At 34.7% G+C, this 26,534-nt stretch overlaps 1 protein-coding gene across 10 annotated transcripts in view; it reads left to right on the plus strand.

The window, feature by feature from the left end:
• GRIK2 (glutamate ionotropic receptor kainate type subunit 2) overlaps positions 1-26,534 on the plus strand; it is a 677,547-nt gene that overhangs the window by 453,409 nt on the left and 197,604 nt on the right. For all 10 annotated transcript variants that reach the window (XM_055259892.2, XM_055259897.2, XM_055259905.2 and 7 more), the window contains one exon: positions 18,310-18,516. In XM_055259892.2, the coding sequence (XP_055115867.1) occupies positions 18,310-18,516 (207 nt within the window). The remainder of the gene's footprint in view (positions 1-18,309; positions 18,517-26,534) is intronic.

The raw sequence follows: 26,534 nt of genomic DNA on the forward strand, positions 1-26,534 counted from the left end.
TTCATCTGAGAATTAATAAAAGAAAAATACTTTCGCCATATAGTTGTTTGAAAAACATTTCATGTTATATGAAGAATATTTTATGCTACATTCAAATATAATTAGAGCCAAAGGCACTAAAATATTTATTTTCATGTATGTCACAGCTTTATGTCTTTAAAAACTCAAAATTTGTATTTGCTGTTTTTAACTTTTAAATTTACATTGTTGGCAAATATGATACTCCCTGACCTTGAAGAGAAACAAAACAGTACCTTCAAAGTGCAGCACACACTTTTTGTGCCCTGGAGCAATAGCATTCCATGTTTACTATTTGTTTACATCAGAATTTCAGTGTGCTCCACAGTTCTGATAGGTGCGTCATATAGGCACACTCTAAAACTATCCTGTACTTAAATAGATTTTAGAGGATACTGGGTTAAGCAAAGTTTGTTAGGTTTTGTTATCACTGAATGTTTAATAAATTAATGTGCATTGTGAATATCTCAAGGGGATATAGGTATGCAGAATCCCAAATATTTTTAATTGCAGAATGATTTTTTTTTTTTTGATATGGTTTCTCTCTCTGTTGCCCAGGCTAGAGTGCAGTAGAGTGATCTCGGCCCACTGCAACCTCTGCCCCCCAGGTTCAAGCTACTCTCTTGCCTCAGCCTCCCGAGTAGCTGGGATTACAGGCACCCACCATCATGCCCGGCTAAGTTTTGTATTTTTAGTAGAGACGGGGTTTTGCCATGTTGGCCAGGCTGGTCTCGAACTCCTGACCTCGAGTGATCCACTCACCTTGGCCTCCCAAAGTGCTGGGATTACAGGCATGAGCCACCCCACCCAACCTGCAGAAAGATTTTTTGAAACTAAACCTTGGGGCATAATTTCTCAGAAGAATACACTATGGAAAACAATAAGTTAGACTCCAACAATTTTGAAGCCCTTATCAATATTTATAATGGAATTCACTTATACGTGCAAATCTATGAACTACATACCCTACCAATGATTAGCAGAAGAGCAGACCATTTCTACAATTAGTTGACACTTGGACCTGAATTTAATATCTAACTGAAAAGAAGCTTTCAGTAAGGTCTGAGAGTTGAATAGAAAAATGGAAGTAAAAATCTGGTTTTGAATCGTGAGCCTGCCACTTAGTAGTTGATTTACTTTAGGCAAGTTGCCATAACTGGAGTGGGGATAATAATAATGAATAACTTGAAGTTTGTTTCTGTTAGAGATAAAAATTTATAAATTATATAACATCATTCCTGGTATAAAATTGTCAGTAAGTGATCATTTTTAACGAGCACAGGGTAATCTAAAAATTAAAACATAAGAAATGGTGTTTTTCGTTACTATTTTCCCCTGGACTTTCTAATATGTTTGTTAACATCTTCTCCATATGGGCCACCATTCCTCTTCTTCATGCCATGTATTGGTGAACTTCTTCTCTATATCCTCCCTCAATTCATTTCTCTTGCTTGGAAACTCATTTATCACCATTTACCTAATTCATACTCATTCTACTCACACCTTTTTCTGATGGTTTTTCCCCTGGGATGATTTATCTGACTGACTTGGGACATTTTTACTTTTCCCTTCTCCCACATCTAATGATCCTTTTGTCTATAAAATGTATGTTTATGCATTTAAATGCAAACTTTTAGTATTAGTTTATATTTTTCTGCACAAGTTCTCTGTCCTCAACTAGATTAAAAGGTGCTTGAGAGAAGCAACTCTGTCTTAAAGCAGAGTATTTTCTTTTAAATGATAGGTACTCAAAATACATTTTATTTTAATTTTATTGATTACAAAAGGCAGCAGCTGAAAGTTAAACTCACTATTCATTATGGAAAAAAGAACTTTCAGAAGATAGATGTGGCTAACTACTACTGATCACTGAGGAATAATTCTCACTGCATAAGATGTTTCTCATGTCTGTTTTAAATGCATATTCAGTGACATTGAAGGAGTCTGCCAGTGTCTGATCAACTTTTGAGTGGGATGTGGGTGGAAAGCCAGTTAGTATTCAGTTCTTTATTCTAATTCATTTCTCTATCAGTGTGTTTCCATTTGTTTTGGAGAAACAAATAGAAGTAGAGAATGGCAAACACTGGAATCTCCTTTCTAACACCAGAGGGCCTCCAAACAAAATGTTCAGTGATTAATGCGGATGATGGAAAGTATAAATAGCTCTGTAGGACTTCAGTGAAGAAAAGTGTGGAGCAACTCCACTAGTCATTGAAACCTCCACCTTCTAATCTTTGGATGCAAAACATCTTCATTTTTCGATTGGCTCCATCTTTCTTTCATACATTCAAATTTATTCGATCTTTAAGTAGTGAAAAATACATAAAGAGAATATTGAAGAAAAAAATTTCAACCTCATTTATTACACCAAAATTGGTTTTAGGTAGATGCTTTAAAACAATTTTAGGAAATAGAATGCCATTCTAAGCAGGATATGAATTCAGAGTGGTAATCAGCAATAATTAAAGCTAGATAGTTTGTCAGAGTTTGTAGGGGTAAAGTTTTTTCCTAACTTAGGCCTTCATGTCCTTGTATCCCCCTATCTTTCTTGCTCCACACTTTTCTTCACTTAAGTCCTACAGAGCTATTTATACTTTCCATCATCCACATTAATCATTTTCCCTCTTCAAAGTATTTCCATCTACGCCACTTCTTTAACTCAATAGTTATCTGTCTTGACTGCATATTTGACCAGCTAAATAATTTCTATCCCATGTGCAAGATGAAAATGAGGGATCTCTTGTTGAACAAGTACTAAGAATTTCAAAAGGACATCAGCAGAGCAGAAAACCCAAAAGCAGAGTCCTTTGAAATGTTGGGCCCTGTACCACGGCACAGGTCACATCCCCATGAAGCTGGCCCAACTGCACGTTATAATCACATAGAAAGTTGTTTTTTGCTGTTTCATTTTTAAATAATGATGCTAAGGTAGTCCTCAGATGCATTAGATCAGAATTTCTGGGGGTAAGGCCCAGACCTCAGTTTTGTAATTTTAATTGCATTTTAATTGTAAAAAATTTAAGTTTATTTTAATTTTAATGTATAGCCAAGGCTGGACACAAAATTCAAAGACTATTTCCTTGTGACTTGGCGTATACTTACCTATTTACTTTTCTATCTCTCTCATGAGACTATTAAGTTTCTTAAGAGTAGATATCATGTCTTTTTAGCCTTTTCATCTTTATGACATAGAACAACACCTGGAACATTTTAGATATCTATTAAATAGATTATACTGAATGAATGATTAAATAGAAACTAATATGACCTCATTTTTAATTTTACAGGGTGTAATCAAGAAAAAAGAAAGTAAAGGCAGACTTATTGGATGATAATTTGAAAGTGTAAAGAGAAAACATACTCTTAGAAAAAATGTAATAAAATATTTGAGAAATTAGATCTAAATTTACTTTTTAAATTGAAGGGTATTGAGAGATACAACAGTCCCCTCAATTCTGTGCTTAAGGGGAAAATTATCTTATTTACACTATTACTCATTAAAGTTTCAAGAGTTGAGGAAAAGCGAGAATAAGGAAAAGAGATGGTAAAATGTTTACAGAATAAAGGAAATATGATGTTTCTCAATATATGTGTAATACAGTTGAATAATAGGAGAGTAAATTTGTGGTAGAAGATTCCTTCTCAAAGAACTACACGGCTTGTGAATGGTACTAGAACTGGAAAATAATGAGCCATTATTAGCACTGGTTTTGTCTGATCAAATTAATAGAATAAATGTAATTGTTCATAAGCACTAGTAAAGAACAATCTTAAGCATTTGCTAGTTTTAAATAATTTGGTCCAGATTTTAACATAGCATACATTTTCCATTATATGATTGTGCTAGATGTTTACACATAATGTAAGAGTATTGCATATATAAATAACCCATAATTATGTTGTATTTATAGTATATCATAGCACTTTGAGGACACATGACATGTCTCATTGTTTTCTTTTTGGTACAGTGTTTGGCAAACTAAGTTCAGTGGGCTAGATACATGTTTTTTGGATTTTGTCTTTTATTGAGGTAAAACTTACATGATGCAAAATTCATCATTTTCACCAAAGTATATAATTCAGTGGTTTTCAGTACATTCACAGTGTTGTGCAGATATCACCACTATCTAGTTCCAGATCATTTTCATAACCCCTAAAGAAAACTCTGTATCCATTAATCATTTATTCTGCGTTCACTGTTTGTTTTGTTTTTGCTGTTGTTTTTGTCGTTTCAAGACAGGGTCTCATTCTCTGTCACCAAAGCTGGAGAGTAGGGGTGCTATCATAGCTGACTGCAACCTCCAACTCCTGGCTCAAGCAGTCCTCCCACTTCAGCATCGCAAGTAGCTGGGACTGCAAGCACACACCACCAGGCCTGGCTAATATTTTTATTTTGTACAGATGGGGTCTGCCTATGTTGCCCAAGTGGGTCCTGGCCTCAAACAGTTCTCCCTGCATAGCATCCCAAAGCACTGAGATTACAGGTGTTAGCTACTGTGCCCAGCCTTGCATTTGTTTTTACCCCTGAGGCCCTGGCAATAGCCTGTCTGCTTTCTCTTTCTATGGTTTGCGTACTCTGGATATTTCTGGGTGACTAGAATCATGTACTATGTGGCTTTTTGTGTCTGCCTGCTTTCACTTAGCATAATATTTTCAAGGTTCATCCATGCTGTAACATGTATCAATACTTCAATACTTTTATGATTAAATGATATTCCATTTTATGCATATTCATCATTTAGTTTATCTATGAAACCACTGGCATTCGGTTTATCTCCAAAATTTGGCTATTGTGAAAAGTTCTGCTATGCACATTGGTTCACAGTTTTTGTTCAAACACCAATTTTTAATCTTTTTGGGTATATACCTAAGAATAGCATTGCTGAGTTTTATGGTAATTCCATGTTTAACTTTTTGAGGAGCTGCCAATTTTTTTTATACAGCTGCACAATTTTACTTTCTCACTAGCAAATGTATGAAGGTTCCATTTTCTCTATATCCTCACCAACTTGTTATTTTCATTTTTAAAATTATAAAACATCCTGGTAGGTGTGAAGTGGTATCTTACTGTGGTTTAGATTTGCATTTCCCTAATGACTAATGATGTTGAGCATCTTCCTGTGTGCTTGTTGACATCTGTATGTCTTCTTTGGAGAAATATTTATTCAAGCTCTGTGCCCATTTTTAAACAGCTTTTTTTTTTTTCTTTTTGTTGTTGTTGTAAGAGTTCTTTATATATTCTGAATAGTAGAATATTATCACTTATATGATTCACAATATTTTCTCCCATTCTTTAGTTTGTCTTTTCATTTGTTTGACAATGTCCTTTCATACACAAAAGTTTTCACTTATGATAATGTCCAATTTATCTATATATTTTTTGTTGATTGTATTTTTGGTGTCATATCAAAAAATCCATTGCCAAATCCAAAATCATGAAGACTTACCTATATATTTTATATTTTATTGTGAGAGTTTTATAGTTTTATCTTTTACATTTAGATCATTGATAACTTTGGATTTTTTTTGTATATGATATGAGGTAAGTATCAACTTCATTCATTTACATGTCGATTTTTAGTTGCCCCAACGCCCTTTGTTCAAGAGATGATTCTCATTATTTTGTTGATAAGTTTTACATCTATATTCTTTTTTTTTTTTTTTTTTTGAGACGGAGTCTTGCTCTGTCACCCAGGCTGGAGTGCAGTGGCGTGATCTCGGCTCACTGCAAGCTCCGCCTCCCGGGTTCCCGCCATTCTCCTGCCTCAGCCTCCCGAGTAGCTGGGACTACAGGCGCCTGCCACCGCCCGGCTAATTTTTTGTATTTTTAGTAGAGACGGGTTTCACCACGTTAGCCAGGATGGTGTAGATCTCCTGACCTCGTGATCTGCCCGCCTCGGCCTCCCGAAGTGTTGGGATTACAGGCCTGAGCCACCGCGCCCGGCCAGAAGTTTTACATCTATATTCTTAAGGGACATTGGTATGTAGTTTTCTTTTCTTGTGAAGTCTTTTCTGGTTTAGTATCAGGGTAGTGTTGGCCTGAAAGAATGGACGAGGAGGTGTTCCCTTCTGTTTTATTATGTGGAAGAATTCGAGAAGGATTGGTGTTGAATCTTCTTTAAATGATGGTGGAATTAATCAGTGAAGTTATTTGGTTCTGGGATTTTCTTTGGAGGTTCTGGGTGACTGATTCAATCTCCTTATTTTCTCTAGATATATTCAGATTTTTATTTCTATTTGAGGAAGTTTTGATAGCAGTGTCTTTGTAGGAATTTGTCTATTTCATCGGGGTACTCTAATTTTTGATGTATAATTATTTCTGATTCTATTGTAAACTTTTTATATCTACAAAGTTGGTAGCAAAGGCCCTCTTTTTTCATCTGATTTTTTTGCTATTACTTTTTTCTTGATTGGTCTAGCTAAAGATTTTTTAATTTTGTTCATCGTTTCAACTAATCAAATTTTGTTTCCATTGCTTCTATTTTTTTTTTCTGTTCTCTATTTTATTATCTCCGAGGTAATCTTTCTTCTTTTCTTCCTACATGCAGGTTTAGTTTGATCTTATTCTTCTAGGTTTCTATGGTGTAAATTTATGTTACTTATTTGAGATTTTTCTTCCTTTTTAATGTAGATATGTACGGCTGTAAATTCCCTTTGAGGGACTGCTTTCACTGTATCCATTGAGTTTTAATATGTTCTGCTTTTGTTTTCATTCATCACAGAGCATTTTCTAATTTCCCTTCTAATTTCCTCTGCAACTCATTGGTTTCTCTCAAGGCCAGTTTCTATTAATTTCTTTCTTCCTATCAATGGGCTGTACTTTCTTGTTTGTTTGCATTTTTCACTTTTTTTTTGGTTAAAAAATGGACATTTTAAACAGTATAATATTGCAACTCTAGAAATAAGATATTCCCCTCACCCAGGGTTTTTTTGTTTACTGGTTATTGTAGTTCTTTGTTGTTTAGTGACCTTGCTAAATTAATTTTGTAAAGTCTGTATTTTTTGTTCTGGGTGGCCACTGAAATGTGTGATTGTTAGGTTAGTAGTACCTTAGTAACTTGACAGAGTTACTAAGTATTTTTTGTTCTGGGTGGCCACTGAAATGTGTGATTGTTAGGTTAGTAGTACCTTAGTAACTTGACAGAGTTACTAAGGAGTTAAACTCCTGGAACAAACCAACAAGAAACAAAACCAAACTTCCCGTCTTTGTAGTTTGGTTGTATATTGGGGCACTCCTTTACTGTTTAGCCAGGCAGTTTACAATTCTGCCCTATTCTTCCTTCCTGCTTGCATGGAGCCTCAATCTAGCCAGAGGTAAGGGCATAGGGTCTTGTCAGATCCGTTCTGAGCATACATCCCACCCTGGTTATGTGCATGGACTGCTAGATTCCCCTGACTATATAGGAGCTTGTCCCAGCTCTTAATGCCCCCAAGTATTTCCTCCCTAGTCTTTCTGTCTCAGGCTTTCAGGTCAATCTATTTCTTGCCCCTACTTTTCCCTCTTACCCACCAGGTGGCAGGTAACATATTTGCCTTTAAATGCTTACAAAAAAAACACCACGTGTGAAGCAGCTTCAGCCTTAGGGAAACTCCTATTCAGATGAACCAATGGCAAGTCCTTGAGCCTATCCCTCTGGGAGCCACCACACAGGTTAAAACACATAGCAATTCAGTAACAATAAGGTCCATATGGTTTCCTATGGTGTGTATGACCTGCATCAGGAATGCAGGCTACTATCTTCAAGACTGTTGTGGAGCTGAGGAGTATCAGATAGTATCAACAGGGTAAATTAATATGCCACAGAGCTCTCCTACCAATATTCTGTCATTTTTCCCTTCACTAAGCATTTCCTTGTTGTTGTAAGTTTTTATTTGATTCTAGAGTTATTTTAAAATTGATTCTGATGGTTTGCCAGTTTATTAACTGCTTCTATGGCTGCTTTCACACTATAATGACAGAATTGAATAGTTGTGACTGTATAGTTTATAAAGCCAAAAATATCTACTATTTGGTCTTCAAAGGAAAAAATTTGAACCTCTAGTCTACATATCTATATTCAGAATTTACATAAAAATATTTGTTTCATGAATGTATTAATGACTAAATTGGTGGATGAATGGATGAATGAATACATCCAAAATATTTATATTTTAACACGAGGTATTCCGATATAGATATCTACCTGCATCTTGTTAAACTTCAAATAAAAATTTAGAAAATCATGGTAATTTATTGATCATCTTTGGAGTTACTCTTTTCACTTATAGGTTACTATGGAAATACAGGAGTGGTGGTAGTCAATTAAAATCAATAAACATGCCAATCAAACACATATATTACTACTGGGGATCATTCTCATGGTGTTTATAAGCTGTCCCCATCCCTTGATCAAATCATACCGTATGTGTGCTAAATCTATGCAAGAGTGTTGCTTATTAGAGTAATGAGTTGATAACTTTTTTGTGAAAAAAATTTATCTTCGCTGAAAATCTTCCTTTATTCTGCTTGTATTTCTTTGTAAGCATTAGTTATATTTCTTGAGTGTTTTTCATCATTTGAGAAGAATACCTTTTATCCATAATAAAAGTAAACCTACCCATGAAAATTTTATCTAATAAAAATTTTTAGTTTAGGTGCCTGAAATGAAATAAAAATAATATTAAACAGGGTTGAAAAGAATGTTAAAACAGGTAACTAAAACTTACTGCCTTATACTATCTAGTAAAGCAGACTTTCCGAATGTTTATCCTCTGTGCTTGGATGAGAGGACAGCAAGTGAAGATTTGGGAAAATTCAAGTAAAGCGTGGTATAGGTAGAAAGGGAAACAAACAAAAACCCCCAAACCAAAACTAACCCAACGAAAAGGGCAGGGGGTTATCCTTTGTTCCATCTCCTTAACATTGCTGTCCATAGTAATACCTTTCATCCTTAATCTCCCTTTTAAAAGTGTGACTGTCCCCTCTGCATTGTCCTGAGCACCTCTTGAGCACTTGGGGGGAAAGATGTTGAGGTCTGTTTCATTTTATTGTTGTTAAGGTGTAAGTCTGATAGTTATAATGAACCAACTCACCTTCCTGAAAAGCATAATTGTTCCACTGTTTCTGTTGCCCATTCATCAGCCTTCTACTTTCAATCAACTTAACATCTGCCTTGATTTCCATACTCTATAAAAACCAGATTGCCCTCTTACTAGTTATGATTTAATGCCTTCAGTGAGAGGGCAGTAATAAGATACAGAGACTCTGAACACACTGCTCAGAAAATAGAAGGAAATAAATTATTTTCAGGAAAATATGAACTGCTCAGTTTTGTTTCAATTGCCACAATATTACTTTAATCTTAGATTATTAATCATTATGTCTTTTTCATTTGGCCCATAGGGATGCTATTTAAAAAAAGGAGAGTGTTTTTTTTTTTTCTGTCAACCCTATATTCATTAAGGAAAAAAAAAGGCATCATTAGGTAATATTTTCTAAATGCATTGATATCTTTAAGAAAGTGGAATTTCAGCTGTTGCCACAAATAAACTTTACAAGTTGTTTAGTCATAAGGATAAATTCAAGGACAAGACTGGGGTTACCTGAATATACCTGTCTATTTTTCAAAATAAATGATTTGTGGGCTGCAGCATCCTATGTTCTGAGATTCGCCACAATGCTCTAAAACAAGACACATGTTCCTGTTTCTCAAAAACATAGCCTGTGAAAACATTCCACATTCCACTTCTGATAATTAATGAAGCAAAGTAGACATGTAAATAAATACAGGATAATATATAATTGGTAGGGATTTCAAATTCACCACTAGATTGAGAGTTCCATAAGGGCAGGAATTGTTCTATGTTGTTTCAATTTGTTTTTCATTGTTCAGTGTTGTATACCTAGCACCTGGAAGAGTGTTGGGACAGAGTAAGAGTTCAGTGTATGCTTGGGTAGATACATTGGTTAGTTTATTCTTATCATTGTAATAGCAGGGGATATTTTATACATATCCCATTAAAATTAATTTACATTTTAATGTCCCTATGTTTTAAGTAGCGTGAGTAAGACATTGATATCTCAGAGTTAACATATGAAAAAGATAATTGAGCCCTAGATAAGAGCTGAGAGATACATGAGTTATATGCTTTAAACATTATTAAAAGATTTTTATATTTAAATAAAACATTTTTATTCCCTCAACCTTAAAATGTATTTTACTTTTTCAGAACTTCATTTGGGATTCATTCTGTGCCAACTCTCAGTCTAATGCAGATAAAAATATATGAGTTATTGGGTTCCTTAAAACTGGGGTTGATAGTAGAAATGCTGACAAATCCTTATTACAGATGCCAGTGGAATGAAGTGCCTTTACCTCTAGCAAATGCTGATGTGGAGATTTAAGACTATATGAGAAATCAGTAAAGTTGCCCAGGAGAGTTTTATCATATTATTCATTGAACTTGGTATGTGATACAGTAATTGCTTTTGGTACCATTTTTCTTCTCTTACGTGAGGTTATTATTTATCCTTGCACCGTGTGAAACAGAGAAAGAGAGTTTAAAGGAGAGTCATAACTTGATGTAAAACTATCCCATGACACAGCGTAGCTGGAGATAGGAATCACAGCAAGAAAACTGCATCTTACTTATCAGAATTAAATATGGGAAGAGTAATATTTGACATTGTGGAGATCCATAAATACTAAAAAGATACACTCAGACCACACGTATTTTTTTCTAGTGATGTGCAAACCTGTTTAAGACATATATCTAAGTAGGTTTTTTAATCTGGGATCAACAAATTTATTTGCCTATGACAGAAGTTTTCTTATTAGCTTATAAGTGAAGGAAATCAAATTAACAGGTAGGAGGCTAGTAGGACAAGTTAGATTAATAAGATTTAAATAGCCTAATAACTTTTACAATTATATTGCTGTTTTCACTTATTGCACACATATATCCCTCATATGCTTCACAGACTCCTAACACCAACTTTGATTATATTTTATCCAGTGTTCAAGTCAGTTTCTGTGAAAAATAAATAAAAAGTACTTTGAAATATAATTTAATTTAAAATAGAGACAATTATAATTTAACAATGCAAACAGAAGAAAAAGCATTTTTAGATAGTCATATGTTGCTACCTAAATCTGATTAGTTTAATAGATGCGATTTTCATAAATTCTTAAAATACTTTATGTTAAAAAGATGTGCTCCTATTTAGAAATGAGATGATTTGTCATGTAGAAAATGAATTTTGTGTATTATATATTTACTACTTATTTTCTTCCATAAAGTTGTCTTGATGGCATTGTTCAATATTTAATACTATTTTGCATACAGTATAGCCCAGTGGCTAATCCCAGTTAACTAAAAAAAAGAGTCATACAACAGGTGTTTAATTATGTAATGAACTATTTACAATTTTATATTCATATGGAGTTTGGAAATGGCCACTAAGAATTATTTAATCAAGGAAATATGGGAGGGATGGGTAAGTGGTCCAGCAGTCAGCCTGGCTGAGTTGTATACTGGCTGTTGACTATGGGCAAAAAAAAAAAAAAATCTTAACACCCTTTCCCTCAGTTTTTTCATAATAGAAATAATATTACTGACCTCATGTAGTTGTTATGGAGAATACAATTGAAATAATCCAAGTAAAGCATTTAGAACAGGGTTTGGCACATAGTAAGTGCTTGGGAAATGTTAGTACTATTGCTTAGTCATGGGGGTTGGCAAATTGTTGGTCTTCGTTCCTTTTAAGTAAAGCAAAACAAAACAAACTCTGTACTTGAAAATCATAACCTAAATGAAACAAAAGTATGAAGTTAATAGAGCTAATTTACTATACCTACATGCTTTATTTGTCTCCCATTCCACCAACCCTGTATTCTCAGTCTTTCCCCCACTCTGCAAGGGAATATGATATTCTCCTCAAGTGCTTAACCCTCTACACATGGGTTAGTGACTTGAGGGTTTGTTACCATCATGCCGGAGCCTCATAGTGGAATTTACCTGTCTCAATTTTTTTCCTTCAAGTTCAGGTTTCCCTGGCTTCCCTGGTTGACCAGAACAATCCGTTTCTATTCAATTCATTTCAGCAGTCATTTTATTGGTAAGCCTGCTGTGTGCCAGGGGATGTTTGGTGCTTTTGAAGCAAAATTAAGTAACCATTTTGCCTAGTAAATCGCTCAAGTCTAGTTCAGAAGGCTTACATATAAATCAACACCTACTACTCAGTATGATAAATAGTGTGGTAAAAGTATTCAGAAGTTGTTGTGGGAGCACCAGAAAAAGAAACACCTAAATATGTCTGAAATGTGAATACTCAGTACCAGAAAGCTGTTTCACCACAGGGCTTCTTCCCTTTCTAAGATAACAAGGGCATATAAACTATGATCTATGGAAATGTGTTATCTACTTGAAAGACTAGCAGGCCAGGAAGAGTAGTGAGGCAAAAGGGTATGATAACCTCTTGGGTGGAAGGGCACTACATCTGTTATATTTGCAGTGCTTTGTGTACCCCTGGGGAATAAAGTTTATATGTGATCAAATGGTACCTAAAAATCAGACAAGATCCTAACTGTTCTTTTACTTATGTTAAGCTCAAATATGTAGCTTTGGATGTAGTTAACAGATTAATTTCTGAATCCCATCTGATTCAGTTTAAAAATCCAACATATATGGTTTTCTCCCAGATGATATTACGATGTAGAAAGCAACCTAAAATAGTGGGAAAAGTAGGTATTGTGGAATTCAAAAAACCTAGGTTCAAACCTCTTATTTTGTTGGCTCTTCTTAGTTGTTCTTTACCTCTTCTTAGCTATGTGACCTGGGAAAATTATTTAACCTCTATGAAAATTTAAATGGCAAATTAAAATAGTCCCAATAAGGCTGCGTTGAAACATATGAAAAAATGCTTAACATCATATGGCATTAGGGAATTGCAAATTAAAACAACAATGAGACATCACCATATACCTATAAGAATGGCCAAAATCCAGAACACTGACAACACCAAATGCTGGGAAGAATGTGGAGCAACAAAGCCTCTCGTTTCTTATTGGTGGGAATAGAAAACAGGGCTGCCACTTTAGAAGACAGTTTGGCAGTTTCTTTCAAAACTAAGCATACTCTTACCATATAATCTTGCAATCATCTACCTTGATATTTACCCAAATAAACCAAAAACTTATGTCCACACAAAAACCAGCACATGGATGTTTATAGCAACTTTATTTATAATTGCCCAGACTTGGAAGCCACCAAAATTTTCTCCAGTGGGTGAGTGGACAAATAAACTGTGGTATATTCACACTATGTAATATTATTCAGCACAAAACAGAAATGAGCTATCAAGCCATGAAAATACATGGAGGAAACTTAAATGCTTATTACCAAGTGAAAGAAAACAATCTGAAAAGGTCACATTCCAACTACATGACATTCTGGAAAAGGAGAAACTCTGGAGCTACTAAAAAGATTAACGGTTGCCAGGAGTTAGAGTGGGGAAAGGAATGAATATGTAAAAGCACATTGAATATTTAGGGCATTGAAACTATTTTGTATTGATACTACAATGGTGGATGCATGCCATTATACATTTGTCAAAACTCATAAAATAGACAACACCAACAATGTGCCCATAATGTAAACTATGGACTGGGAGTGGTAATGATGTGCCAGTGAAGGTTCATCCGTTGTGAACATGTACTGATTTGGTGCTGGATGTTGATAGCAGGATAAACTAGGCCTCTAGGGGGGGTACGGAGATATGGGAAATGTCTGTACCTTCTGCTCAGTTTTGCTGTGAACCTAAAATTGCTAAAAAATTAAGTCTATTAATTAATTAATTAATTTGAGAGAGTCTTGTTCTGTTGCCTAGGCTGGAGCGCAATGGCACAATCTCGGTTCGCTGCAACCTCCGCCTCCCGGGTTCAAGTGCTTCTCCTGCCTCAGTCTCCCAAGTAGCTGGGAGTACAGGCACCCGCCACCACACCCGGCTAAGTTTTGTATTTTTAGTAGAGATGGGAGTTTCACCATGTTGGCCAGGCTGGTCTCTAACTTCTGACCTCTTGTGATTCACCCACCTTGACCTCCCAAACTGTTGGGATTATAGGTGTAAGCTGTGCCGCCCAGCCTAAGTCTATCATTTAAAAAAAAAAAATCGTGAAAAATTATTGGGAAGCTGAAATAATGAAATTATGTTAAGAAGCTGATTTTTGCCAGGTTTGTTTTAATTAATTCCCCAAACAACTTTAAATGTATTGTTAAATATATTTAGAAATTAGAAAATTGAGTTATAGAAGTAACTAATTTATCAATAATTTATCCAATTAGTATTTACTGGGCACCTACTATATGCTAGGCATTGTATTAGGCATGGAAGATATTATAGTGAATTCATATAAATGTTATATTTTAGGAGAGTGAGACAAAAACCCAATAGTAAGCCAGCAAATAAAATAATTGAAAATGACTTAAATACTGTGAGAAAATAAAAATTGAGATAGATAATAAGAGAAGATTCTCTTTAGATAGAACCAAAGGAAAGATTTTACATTTAACTTGAGCCTTAAAGGAAGCAAAAGAGCTCACCATTTGAAGAGCATTATAGACAGAACAACAGGTTAAAGGGCTTTGAGGTGGAAAATAGCTTTGTATTTTTGAAACTGGGAGAAAACAGGATATCTAGACCTTAAGGAAAAGAAAATAGAGTTGGAGAGAGAAAGGTAAGTTTTAAGCCTTTATGATGAATATTTTATTCATTTAACACATGCGCCTTGAGCACCAATGGCTTGCCAGTCATTTTCTTCTATGCACTGAGATAAATTAATGAACATAATCTCTAATTCCTCTATACTCATGGGTTTATGTCATAATAGGGGAAGAAAAAATTGCACATACATCAAAAGATAAATAAACAAAACTTCAGATGGGATGAGTGCTATGAGCAAAACAAAGCAGGGTAGAATAATGGAGAGTACATTAGAGGAAAGAGGTAACTTATATATATGCGGTTTCTTTGAAGTGGTGAATTTTGAGCACAGGGTTAAATGACGAGAAAACAACCATGTGAAGATCTTAAGATAGATCCTCCCTGTCAGAAAAATCAATCAAATCAATCAATCAGTCATCAATCAATCAATAAAAAGGCAGTGCAAAGAGCCAAGACCTTGAGTTACAAACAAACTTGGCAAGTTTGAAGACCAAAATGAAGGCCAATGCCTGGAATAAAATGAGAAAGAGAGGAAATAGAAGCTAAGTTCAAAGAGAATAGGCCTTGAAGACCAGGATAAACAGTTTTTATTTTATTCCAGTTTTAATGAAAAGCCACTGTTGGGTTTTAAGCAAATGCACAATAAAAGCAGATTTAATTTTTACAAGATTGCTACGACTTTCTGGGGAGAATGGACTGAGGGGGATAGAAATGGAAAGTAAAAAATGTAGTTACAATAGGAATTCAGATAAGAAATAAAGGTTACATGAGCCATAATTCTAGCAGGGGCAGTGAAAAGAAATTAGTGGAATCAGTATATATTTTGAGGGGGCAATTTGCAGGATTTACAAAGGATAAGACAGAGAGTTTGAGAGTGATTGCCTGGCTTTTGACTTAATCAGTGTTGTGAGTTGTGAAGCCTTTTACCAAGATGAGAGCAAGTGGTAGAACAACAGGTTTTAGGACTCATGGCAATGAAGTTGAATGTTACTCTAAACACATTGGGAACCTATGTGATGATTTCGAGTAGTAGTGGGGAGATAATTCAATGTATCCTTCAATAAGATCCCTTGTGTTTCTCGGTATCAAATGAGCTAAAAGAAAGGGAAGCAAAGATGATGACTCACAAACCACTTTGAGTAGCAGGGTAAACGATGGTGCCATTTTCTAAAAGCAGAGAAAACTGAAAACATGTAAAAGTTTTGGGGAAAACAAGAATTATATTTGGGACATGTTAAATGTGAGACGTAATATAATGTCTATGAGACATAAAATCATGCTGACAAGTGCTATTGGATATGTGTGCCTAAGACTTGAAAGAAGTGTGGGCCTAATATATAAATTATGAGGTCATCAGGATAAAGATGTTACTGAATTTGATGTGTGTGGATCAGAAAAAAATAGGAATAAAATTTAAGAAAAAGGGATAGAGCTCATAACTAATTTTAGGAACATAAACATTTAACTGAGGAATTATAATAATGGACCATGGAATTTGGGGCCAGATAATGAAGTGAAGTCAGGAGGAGATTGATAAATAGTAGGGAAATGTGAGTTCACTGAATTGAGGGGCTTTATGTGATTGAAGAGCATAGGCGTGGATGTGATTAAACAATGAGTTGGATGAGTGGTTTGTTAGAAATCCTAACTAATTTTCTGACAAATGCAGGCTGCAGTTGTGACCATGCAGAAGAGAGACTAGACTTCAATGAGAGAAATAATTTGGTAATGAGGAAATAAAAGATGAGTGTGGGCAAGCTGACACATGGCTGTCAGGTCTAAAACTCCTTTAGGATAGCTCTCATGGGATGACTGTTGTTCTCCAGGGGTTGGGGAAGAGGGTGAGCACATTCCTAGGTGGACTGGCATGGGAGTTTCCTAACTTTTGTCACTCTGTAATCGCTTCCTCTAAGATAACAGAGGCTTTGCCCATAAGCAAATAGTGAATAGCAGAACCAATTGTTGCACCTTGGTTTATTCATAGCAGCACGGTCTGCCATACCATGTGCAAGTGCCTTCAATAAAATGTGCTAATGCATGGAATCTTTTTGCACTTAGTTAAACATACAAATTTCTTATAGGGCCTAATTTGCAGAGCCTCACAAAAATTGGCTCCTCACCCCTTTTTTATTATCATCTTGTTCAACCAACTCACTCACTTACTGGATGTGACTTCTGTCACACTGTTGCCAATTATCCTCTTCCTGAAACACTCCAATATTATGTTGGTCTCAGGGCTTTTTACCATGCTGTGTCCTTGGCCTGAAATACTCTGTTTTCAGAGTTTCAAGTGTCTAGACTCTTTCTCATCTGTTGGATTATACTTCATTCATCTCTTACCTTCTCTGAAAAGGCTTTCAGGAAATTACTTAATTTTGACTTGTCTTGTCTTACCAAGTACCTTGCAGTTGTTTTCTTTTCTATTGACCTATTTTATGTTTTTATACCACTTAGGAGGATCTGATAATATGTGTTGTATTTGTTTAGGCATTTTTTAACTGTTTTCTTCCCTTTATCATGAACTTCATGGCTCAAGGATTTCTATTTATATAGAGTAGGGCTGGCTCACAATAGATGCTCCATAAAATGATGTTGGATGAATTCAAAAGTACTTGATAAAGATCACTTTCTTCCTCTCTCTCTCTCTTTCTATATATATATATATATATATATATATATATATATATATATATTTTCTTTTTTTTGAGACAGAGTCTTGCTCTGTCACCCAGACTTGAGTGCAGTGAGCGATCTCAGCTCAGTGCAAGCTCCACATCCCAGGTTCACTCCATTTTCCTGCTTCAGCCTCCCGAATAGCTGGGACTACAGGCGCCCGCCACCATGTCCGGCTAATTTTTATTTTGTATTTTTTAGTAGAGACAGGGTTTCATTGTGTTAGCAAGGATGGTCTCGATCTCCTGACCTCAAGATCCGTCCGCCTTGGCCTCCCAAAGTGCTGGGATTACAGGCGCAAGCCATGGCACCGGCCTTCTTCATCTATATTTATAGTAAACTACTACTTTTTAAACTATAATTAAATATAGTAGTTGTAATTTTCATGGTTGTTGGGACAAAATGCGATTATATATATAAAAAGTCCCCACTCCAATTCTTCACACATAGTAGACAATTAGTCAACAATTTTTTTCATTAATTTTATCCATAGATCCCATGGAAACAACAGCATACCAGATATTGATTAAATGATATAATTCAAATTGGGGTATTATAATCATGGTGAAATTAGATGTTGAATATTATGTATTGTATAGCATATATTACATATCACATATTATTTGTTATATATAACAAGATTTATGGCATAAGATATAAGATATACCATATTTTTATTATATAGTCATGGTGGGATTATAATAGTTAGGTATTTTTTTGTAAAGAACTACTATTTCCTACAAAACCTGAATTTTCTTTTAATATTCTAGACTACATTAATTATAATTAGAAGAAAATAAAGTTGACTGTTGTCCTAAATTAATGAGAAAAATTCTGTCTAATAAGAAAAGCTATAATTCTGATGATGAGTTTCATGATTAACTGTTACCTCTTTTCTTCTTGTTCAACGTTTTCAGGAAGAACCCTATGTCCTTTTTAAGAAGTCTGACAAACCTCTCTATGGCAATGATCGATTTGAAGGCTATTGCATTGATCTCCTCAGAGAGTTATCTACAATCCTTGGCTTTACATATGAAATTAGACTTGTGGAAGATGGGAAATATGGAGCCCAGGATGATGCCAATGGACAGTGGAATGGAATGGTTCGTGAACTAATTGATCATGTAAGTCCCTTCCCTCATTATTAGTTTGTTATGTTGCTACAAGGTTTACTCTTTTTTCTTGATGTATATGAGTAATAACTACAAAGAGCAGTGATATATTTCAAGCATGTATTTCCTTCAATAATTTTATTTAAGCTAGATAGTACTTGTCACTAAATATAAAGAATCTAAGAGGGATAAATAGCCCTATATATGTAAACAGATTAAATTTTCCACAGAAACTGAGAGATGGAACATTATTTCTTTTGATTATTACATTTCAAAGAGTTACTTCCCAGGTCCTTGAGAAAGGCTTTCCTGGGCCATAAAGTTAGCAAGAGGCTTAATTAGCTTTTAAAGGAGTTATATACATTTTTAAAGAGAGAGGGAGAAATGACCTATAACTATGAGTTTTTAAAGTAAGTATTCTAAGAAAAAGGAGTGAGGAGGGGTGTTTCTTTCCTTATTTTCAGTTGGAAGAATCAGGCCTTTTATTTGTAATTAGAATTTAGTATTTAATTAGTATTTAGTATTTTTAATTAGCTCTTGCAATTGCAAGTCTTTGTTATTTTAGAAATAACACGTTTGTCACCTTCTTCTTCTCCATCCCTCCTTCTTAAGAGGACGTTAAACATATAGGGTTTGGTATGATCTTTCAAATTCATTATGATCTAAACAAGATGGTTCTTGGTGGTACAATATGAAGATGCAACTTCAGATAGACATCTTAACTTTAAAAAGTATAATTTATAAATTTAGAAGAGGAGACTTTGTTTCTTACAAAGGGTTGCAACATGCAGGGTGGCCATTCAGACAGGTTGGGAAGCATAGTCTCTGGTTGGACGCCAAAAGCAGACACTTCAAGGGAGGGGCAAAAGGAACAGGAATTTATGCTAAGCAGGGTGGCTGAATATAATATATATATATATTATATATTATATATATATTTTCCCCAATGGGCTATAGGAGAAGTCATAAATATTTATGAAAGGAGAAATTTGTGCAAGAACATGAACATGCCTCTCCATGGATCCCGTGTACAAAAATGGTGGCATTAGCATGGTCTGAGGGTGGAGTTTTCAGCCATATGGCATCAAAAAGTGAAGCACAGGACATGAAAATCCTTACTAAGCATTCTCTAAAGGTGGCTAGAGACATTCAATGGTCGTGGTCTAACAGGCAAAAAAAGGAAAGGCAGCATCAAGGTTGGTTGATATCACTGGTGAAGTCTTTCAAAAGGGCCGTTTTCTATTTTCAGTGGTGAAATCTTGTGAAAGGCTGTCTTCTTTAGGGAAGAAAGTCTAAAGGCAGTCAGTGGGGAGGTTGGTGTATAATGAGGCCTCCTGTCATGGCTGAGAATACAGTTTTCAAGGTTACTCTGGGGTTCCCTGGGCGGGGAAGAGGTCCATTCAGTTGTTTGAGGGGCTTTGGATTTATTTTTATTTCTCAGATATTAGGAGAAAGTGAATTTCTGAGGCATTAGGTATTGCTAGTCCTTGAAAAAAGACCTTTTCCTTGAAAACATCATCCCCTCTTCTCCACTTTCCCATACCCAGTAGGGCTCCATAAAATAGTGTGCTCCTGAGCACTTGGTAAGGCAAAGGTGAGTTCAAATCTTAATTCTTCAACTATGCAGTTGCATGCCTTGAGAACACTGCCTTGAACACTTTGAAACTTAACTTTCTGAAACATAAGATAGAGATAAATTATCATTTTAATAATTAGGAATGATATATAGGAATTTTCTAACACGGTGTCTGACATATAGTAGATAATCAATAAATAGAGATGTAACTAATAAGCCCAAATTTAGTGTCTTCTTACTTGTTCTGTCTTCTACTATAGTATTTATGAGTGTTTGTGTTGAGGGCTAAAACATAAAACATTTAGACGGTATTACAATGAGAAATCTGTAGGGACTATAGCACTACTATTATTAAATTTGAATTTAATCATAGTCAATGAGATCAGTATTAAGTTTTAGTAGTGAAGTTTATTAACTGGATCCTTCGCTGTCACAAACATACCAGTGCTTTCCTACTAAATGACCTATATGTTGTGAATGGCAGTTTTATATTAAGACTAATTAAATACAGAGAAGCATTAGTAGAGAGTCAAATTCACTGTTAGATCAGCAATAGGCAAGATAAAGAAAAACAAAACAAATAATATTTAGGGTACCAACGAAGCAGGGACACCCTTATTTTTTTTTGAAAATTACTCTTAATATTTAAAAAAAACTTGAAGTTGTCATTATAGACAAAATCAAAACATTTTTGGACCTTCTTATACTTATAGATTGATATTTTGTCAAATTTGAATTACACATATAGGGGACAAAGCTCTTGACCCCCTAAAGTTTTGCTGAAAATCACTGATAATGAGGCTAATTAATTAATAAGAGAAAATACATGCAAATTTATTTAACTCGTATATACAGGACCCTTCAGAATGAAAACTCAACTTCCCAAGGAAGTACAGAAGCTTGTATTACTATCTTGAGGTTACAACGAGAATGGGGGCTTGGATCCTGGTAAAATAGTTTATGAGAAGGCAAAGAGAATAAATTTTATGGAGGGGCAGTAAATGATTACTACGGAACAAAAATTAAGTTGTAAACAGTTTCCTTTTTTTAGAACTTAAATGATGCTTGAAGACAGTGATTATCTTGCAAAAGGGTCTGTTCAGATGTGGTTAGATTTTTTGTTTTCTTTCCTGTAATGGATGATAAGATTACAGGGAGGGAAACAAGAACACTTGTTCTCCTAGGTGAGTAAATTCTGTCTTTTTGTAGATAGGAAAAAAAGTCTCTTCTAGTGATCATTGATCCCCAAGAGTTTTTAACTTAAAATACTCATTATACCAGGAAGCCATATTTTGGGGTGAAATATTTTGATTTCCTTCACATGTAAGACAAAGTGATTTATTTTCTTTTTTAAATCTTTGAGGATCTTGATCCAGCATTTCTCAAATACATTTTATTCTCTTTATATATTTTTAAGAGATGGAATCTTTCTGTCACTTAGGCTAGAGTCCAGTGGCATAATCATAGTTCACTGCAGCCCTGAAGCCGTTGGCTCAAGTAGTCCTCCTGCCTCAGCCTTGTGGGTAGACACGCTAACATCCCTAGCCAATTATTTATTATTATTATTATTATTATTATTATTATTATTATTATTATTATTTTAGATATGTGGTCTTGCTATGTTGCTCATGCTAGTCTCAAACTTCTGGACTCCAGGGATCCTCCTGCCTTAGCCTCTGGAGTAACTGGGATTATAAACATGAGCCACTGTGCCTGGCTTCAAATACACTTGAAAAAATAAATTTTGTGGAAACTCATAGTTTGATACATTTTAAAATGTTAATAATATATGTCCTATTACAGAAAAAATATGGAAGAAAACAATCTATTTTGTCTTTCCTTTATATACTAATAATCTACTCTTTCAGTCCTAACAGATTTTCCACTGGGCTGATCATCTTCTGAGTTTTTATGATGATTGATGATTGATGACTTGAAATTTTTTGATTAGCTATAAAAAGTTGATAACTTTTGAAAGATATTAAACTGATTTGAATCTAAATTAGGATGCTATTTTATCATATCAGTTTGCTGCATTCATAATCTTCTGTATTGTACTGTATATTTGGTATTATTTATCTGCTTCAAATATACTGAAAATAACTAGGAGACATAAATAATAGTACAGAAAATGTTCAGCATTCAACAATATTTATTGAAAGAATGACACAAATATTTCACAATGTTCCACAACAAACATGATACTCAAGCACCATGATCTTTTGAGAATATGGCCACATATATTCCAAATGCTTTTATTGTTATGTTGCCTTCCAAAATCCCCAGTGAAAGTGTCTGTTCAAGGGCCAAGAAAACAGGGCAATACCTTCTTCTTGAAATGGAAGCATCGTAACCTTTTGTATACTATTTTATAAAATATTTTATCACATTTTTCATTCTTAAAAGCAAGCTTAGCTATTGAGACTAACATAGTAGAGATGACTACACAGAAACTTGCTAATGCAACCATTTTATTAAGTTGGGTATACATTTTACTTGTAGCTTTGGGTTGTGTTTTTGTTATAGTTAATAACTCATTTGTGGGCTCATGAGACAACTCTGATAAGCATGTTATTCTTAAGGCCAACTAGAATTATTCATTAGCATAAGGGAAAACACCTAAGCTGCAATAAGCTACCACAACATATTATTATGGGACTGCTTAAAGTGACAAGGGCAGGAAAATTACTTTCAAATCTCTGGTGGTGTTTGCCTTGGCACTGGAAAACCTCAGAGAAGATTTATGCTTGTAGACATCCATGCATAAGCTAATAAAGTAATGCACAAAGCATCTGTAGGGGCAGGTTGAAAATAAATCTCAGATCTGTCCTATCTTTAGTTTTTCACCCACCCATGTAGCTCATACGTTTGCCATTTTATTATGTCTCTGTTATATACTTCCTGCCTTTAATATCATCTCCAGGAATGCATACATACATTATAGTCAGATTTTCATTTAATCAGCAATGTTATCTCAAAGCTTTCTCACTGAAATCGTTGCAGAGATACTGAAAGATTACAGTATATAATTTCAAGTACTCATGTTGGCCCTTAATTTCTTTTTCATTGTCCCCTGACACCTGATGGTTTGCACAGTCGTCAGCTCTTTCCTCTTGTCAACTGTTTAATGTCCATCCCCAGAGTTCTCTGTTGGGGCTCTACTCCAAAAAGCTTTTTGTGCCATTTTATTCTTCTAAAAAGCCTACTTTCTTTGACACCTGTAGAACTACTACTTCTGGCACTTAATCATAGACATTCCTTATTACTTGAAATTCTTTGTCCTTTCATCTTTCACACAGACTAATCCCAGCTGGAGGCAAAATTTCAGAATATCCTTAAGCCAGTGTTCTGCTGGTGAATCTCTGACCTATTGTCATAATGCTGATAAAATGTGTGAGGGAATACTGTGTACTCACAGTCAACAGATCTACAGTTACTTCTTAACTGTGCAAATTTGGGCACCCTCTCTCTAACTTTTCTCTCTCTCTTACTCTCCTGTGTAGCTTTGGGAAAGTTCCTTACTCTGTCTTGAGTGACTTCTATCATTTATACAATGGGAATAATGATACTGACTTCATTGAATGACGATGCGGATTAAATGTCAATATCTGAGAACAGAGCACGACTATAGCCTTCTTTAACTTGGTTAAATACATCAGTGAGACAGCAGAGATTGGGTATATTTGGAGGAGACACAACAGAAGGAAAAATGTAATGACAGGAAGCAGGAAAAATTTAAATGCTTCAGGACAGTGATGTAGATCCCTCTATAGATATTAGGCCCCTCATGCTTCAGTGTATGAAAAGCTCCTGGCAGTGATGGATAATGTCATGCCTATAAATACAATTTTTTCCTTTTTAAAACCTGATCCCTAGTCAAAAAACTGCTACTTAACCTGGGTTGCAACTGAAGAAACAGCATACAAACAGTTCTAAGACTGAGCTACTTAATGGGTTTTCAAATCAGATTTGAGAAGTAAACTCTAATTTGGGACATGAATGCATTGCATAGGCCTTAATGTGCTGAGTGGCAAATAGGAAATACTCAAGAAAAGTAGTTATTATTATTACTATTACAATTATTATTATGGTTAATGTATCCAAAAGGGTGCCAATGTTTTTGAATGTTGCTATATTTTGTCTGTTCAACCCCATGAGCTAGTTTACAGGATTACTGTTGAACCATGATTATATTTAAAACAAATAATTGACTAAATGTGCGCTATAATGTTATCAGAGGAAAGGGGCATTTAAAAACAGATTTTAAAGCCACATTATTCATTCCTTTACCCCGTTAGAATTCTGTAGACTATGAGAAGTTATCTAAATAGTAACATTTAAAGTTTAGCTCTTTTATAAGTGCCAAACATCTTTACAACTTCTTTGTCTTTAAAGAGATTTGTGTTTTAATATAATTAACCATTTGATGTAGGTAAAAGAGTGCATTGGGCAATAAATGCTTACTTTTTAAATTATGGTCATTTTTGTAGCTTCAAATGTTGAAATTTTAGAAGTAAACAAAACTTGATCATCTGACAGGTTTTCTTAAAAAACCAGAATGAGAAAGAAATTATGTTTCAGCTTAGAAAACAAATATATTAAAATGGGAAGTCTGTTGGAATCTAATTCAGTATTTTACATTATTTTTAAGAAGACCCATGATGCCACAGATTTCCAGCTGTCTGAATGCTTCCCAGCATGCTGCCTTGGCATTGCAATTGGTATTTAATATTATCAAGCCTTTTATGATTCATAAATGAGCCTTGGAGGACCTCACTACACTTTGCTTTTGCCTCCTGATTGCTCTTTTATTATATGTTGAAAAGGAAATCAAATATTCGTTTTTCAGGGAACTTAAAAAGGCTCCAGGTATTATCACAAAAATGGAAACACTAAATCAAAAGTAGTTTATTCTAAATGGGAATTGACTTGCACAGCCATAGCTTTAAATTTTGACAGCACATCGTTTAATTTTGCATCCTAGTTGAGGCACTCTAGTACTTCTTGTGAAAATAAAAAGGCTAGGCGCGGTGACTCACACCTGTAATCTCAGCACTTTGGGTGGCCAAGGTGGGCAGATCACCTGAGGTTAGGAGTTCAAGACCAGCCTGGCCAACATGGTGAAACACCGTCTCTATTAAAAACATAAAAAAGTTAGCCGGGCGTGCTGGTGCACTCCCGTAATCCCAGCTACTTGGGAGGCTGAGGCACAAGAATCGCTTGAACCTGGGAGGCAGAGGTTGCAGTGAGCTGAGATCACGCCACTGAACTCCAGCCTAGGCAACACAGTGAGACTCCGTCTCAAAAAAAAAAAAGAAAAAAAGAAAGAAATACAAATAATAAAAAAAATTACAACCAACAACAACAAATAAAAACTGTTGGGGAGTAGAAATACTATTATTATGGTATTTTAAAAATGTTGGCAAAAACAACTAAAATCAGAAGTACAAATTTATAATTTCCTATGACCCCAAAGTGACAACTATTAACATGTTTATTGACTTTGCTTCAAGTGTCTCTTTTAATGTAAAATTTATAAAATATTACAGATAATGTTGAAGTGCCTTCCTCACCATAATTTTTCTCAATTTAGTATTTCCCACATCAATCATAAAATATAAAACTACATTTTCCTCATCCCTCTCCAGGTGTAACCAAAATTGTTCAACAGTACCATGTAACAGGATTCTATCATTTTTATTTAGTCTTCTACTGGTAAACATGCAAAATGCTATGATTGAAGATGCACATCTTATCTTCCATAGCACCTATGCAAAAGCTTTTCCATGATATATGCTTATTTCACATTGCATGCCTGTAGCAAAACATCTCATTTACCCCATAAATATGTGAAATATATGAACAAGGAATTGTTGATCATAGTTCATGTATTTTTTTCCAATTTTGTTAGCGACCTCATCAGAAAAACAAATTTCATTAGATATTAAAAAGATTTTTCTCCAAAATATTTTTACTAATTTACATTTCTACCAATACTTTAGAAGAATTTCTATTCCTCTGCAAAACCATTAGTACTTGAGATTAGACATTTAGACTAGACTATTAGAGTGCATTAGACTATTTGAATTTGGTCAAATAGTCTGGGGACAAATAGAATCAAACTGCTTTAATTATCAGATACTCATAACTAGCCATTCTTTTTCTCCATATTTATAGGCTTTTTAATTTCCCCTTCTTTGAATTCCCCATTTACTTCATTCCTTCTTATTAATGCATAGTAATTTATTATATTTTCTGAATGCCTATAATGCAAATATTTTCCCCAGCTAAGACTTTATCTCTTAATTTCGTTGTGTGTGTGTGCATGTGTGTGTTCATGTGTGTGAATGTATGTGTGTGTGTGTGTTTTCATATAGAAGTTTTAAAGTTTTAGTTTGTCACACTTAATCATTTTTTAAATGGCTTGTGATGTTTGTGATTTGTTGGAAAAATT

The sequence above is a fragment of the Symphalangus syndactylus genome, chromosome 2 (genome assembly GCF_028878055.3).
Source record: "Symphalangus syndactylus isolate Jambi chromosome 2, NHGRI_mSymSyn1-v2.1_pri, whole genome shotgun sequence".
Taxonomy (NCBI): domain Eukaryota; kingdom Metazoa; phylum Chordata; class Mammalia; order Primates; family Hylobatidae; genus Symphalangus; species Symphalangus syndactylus.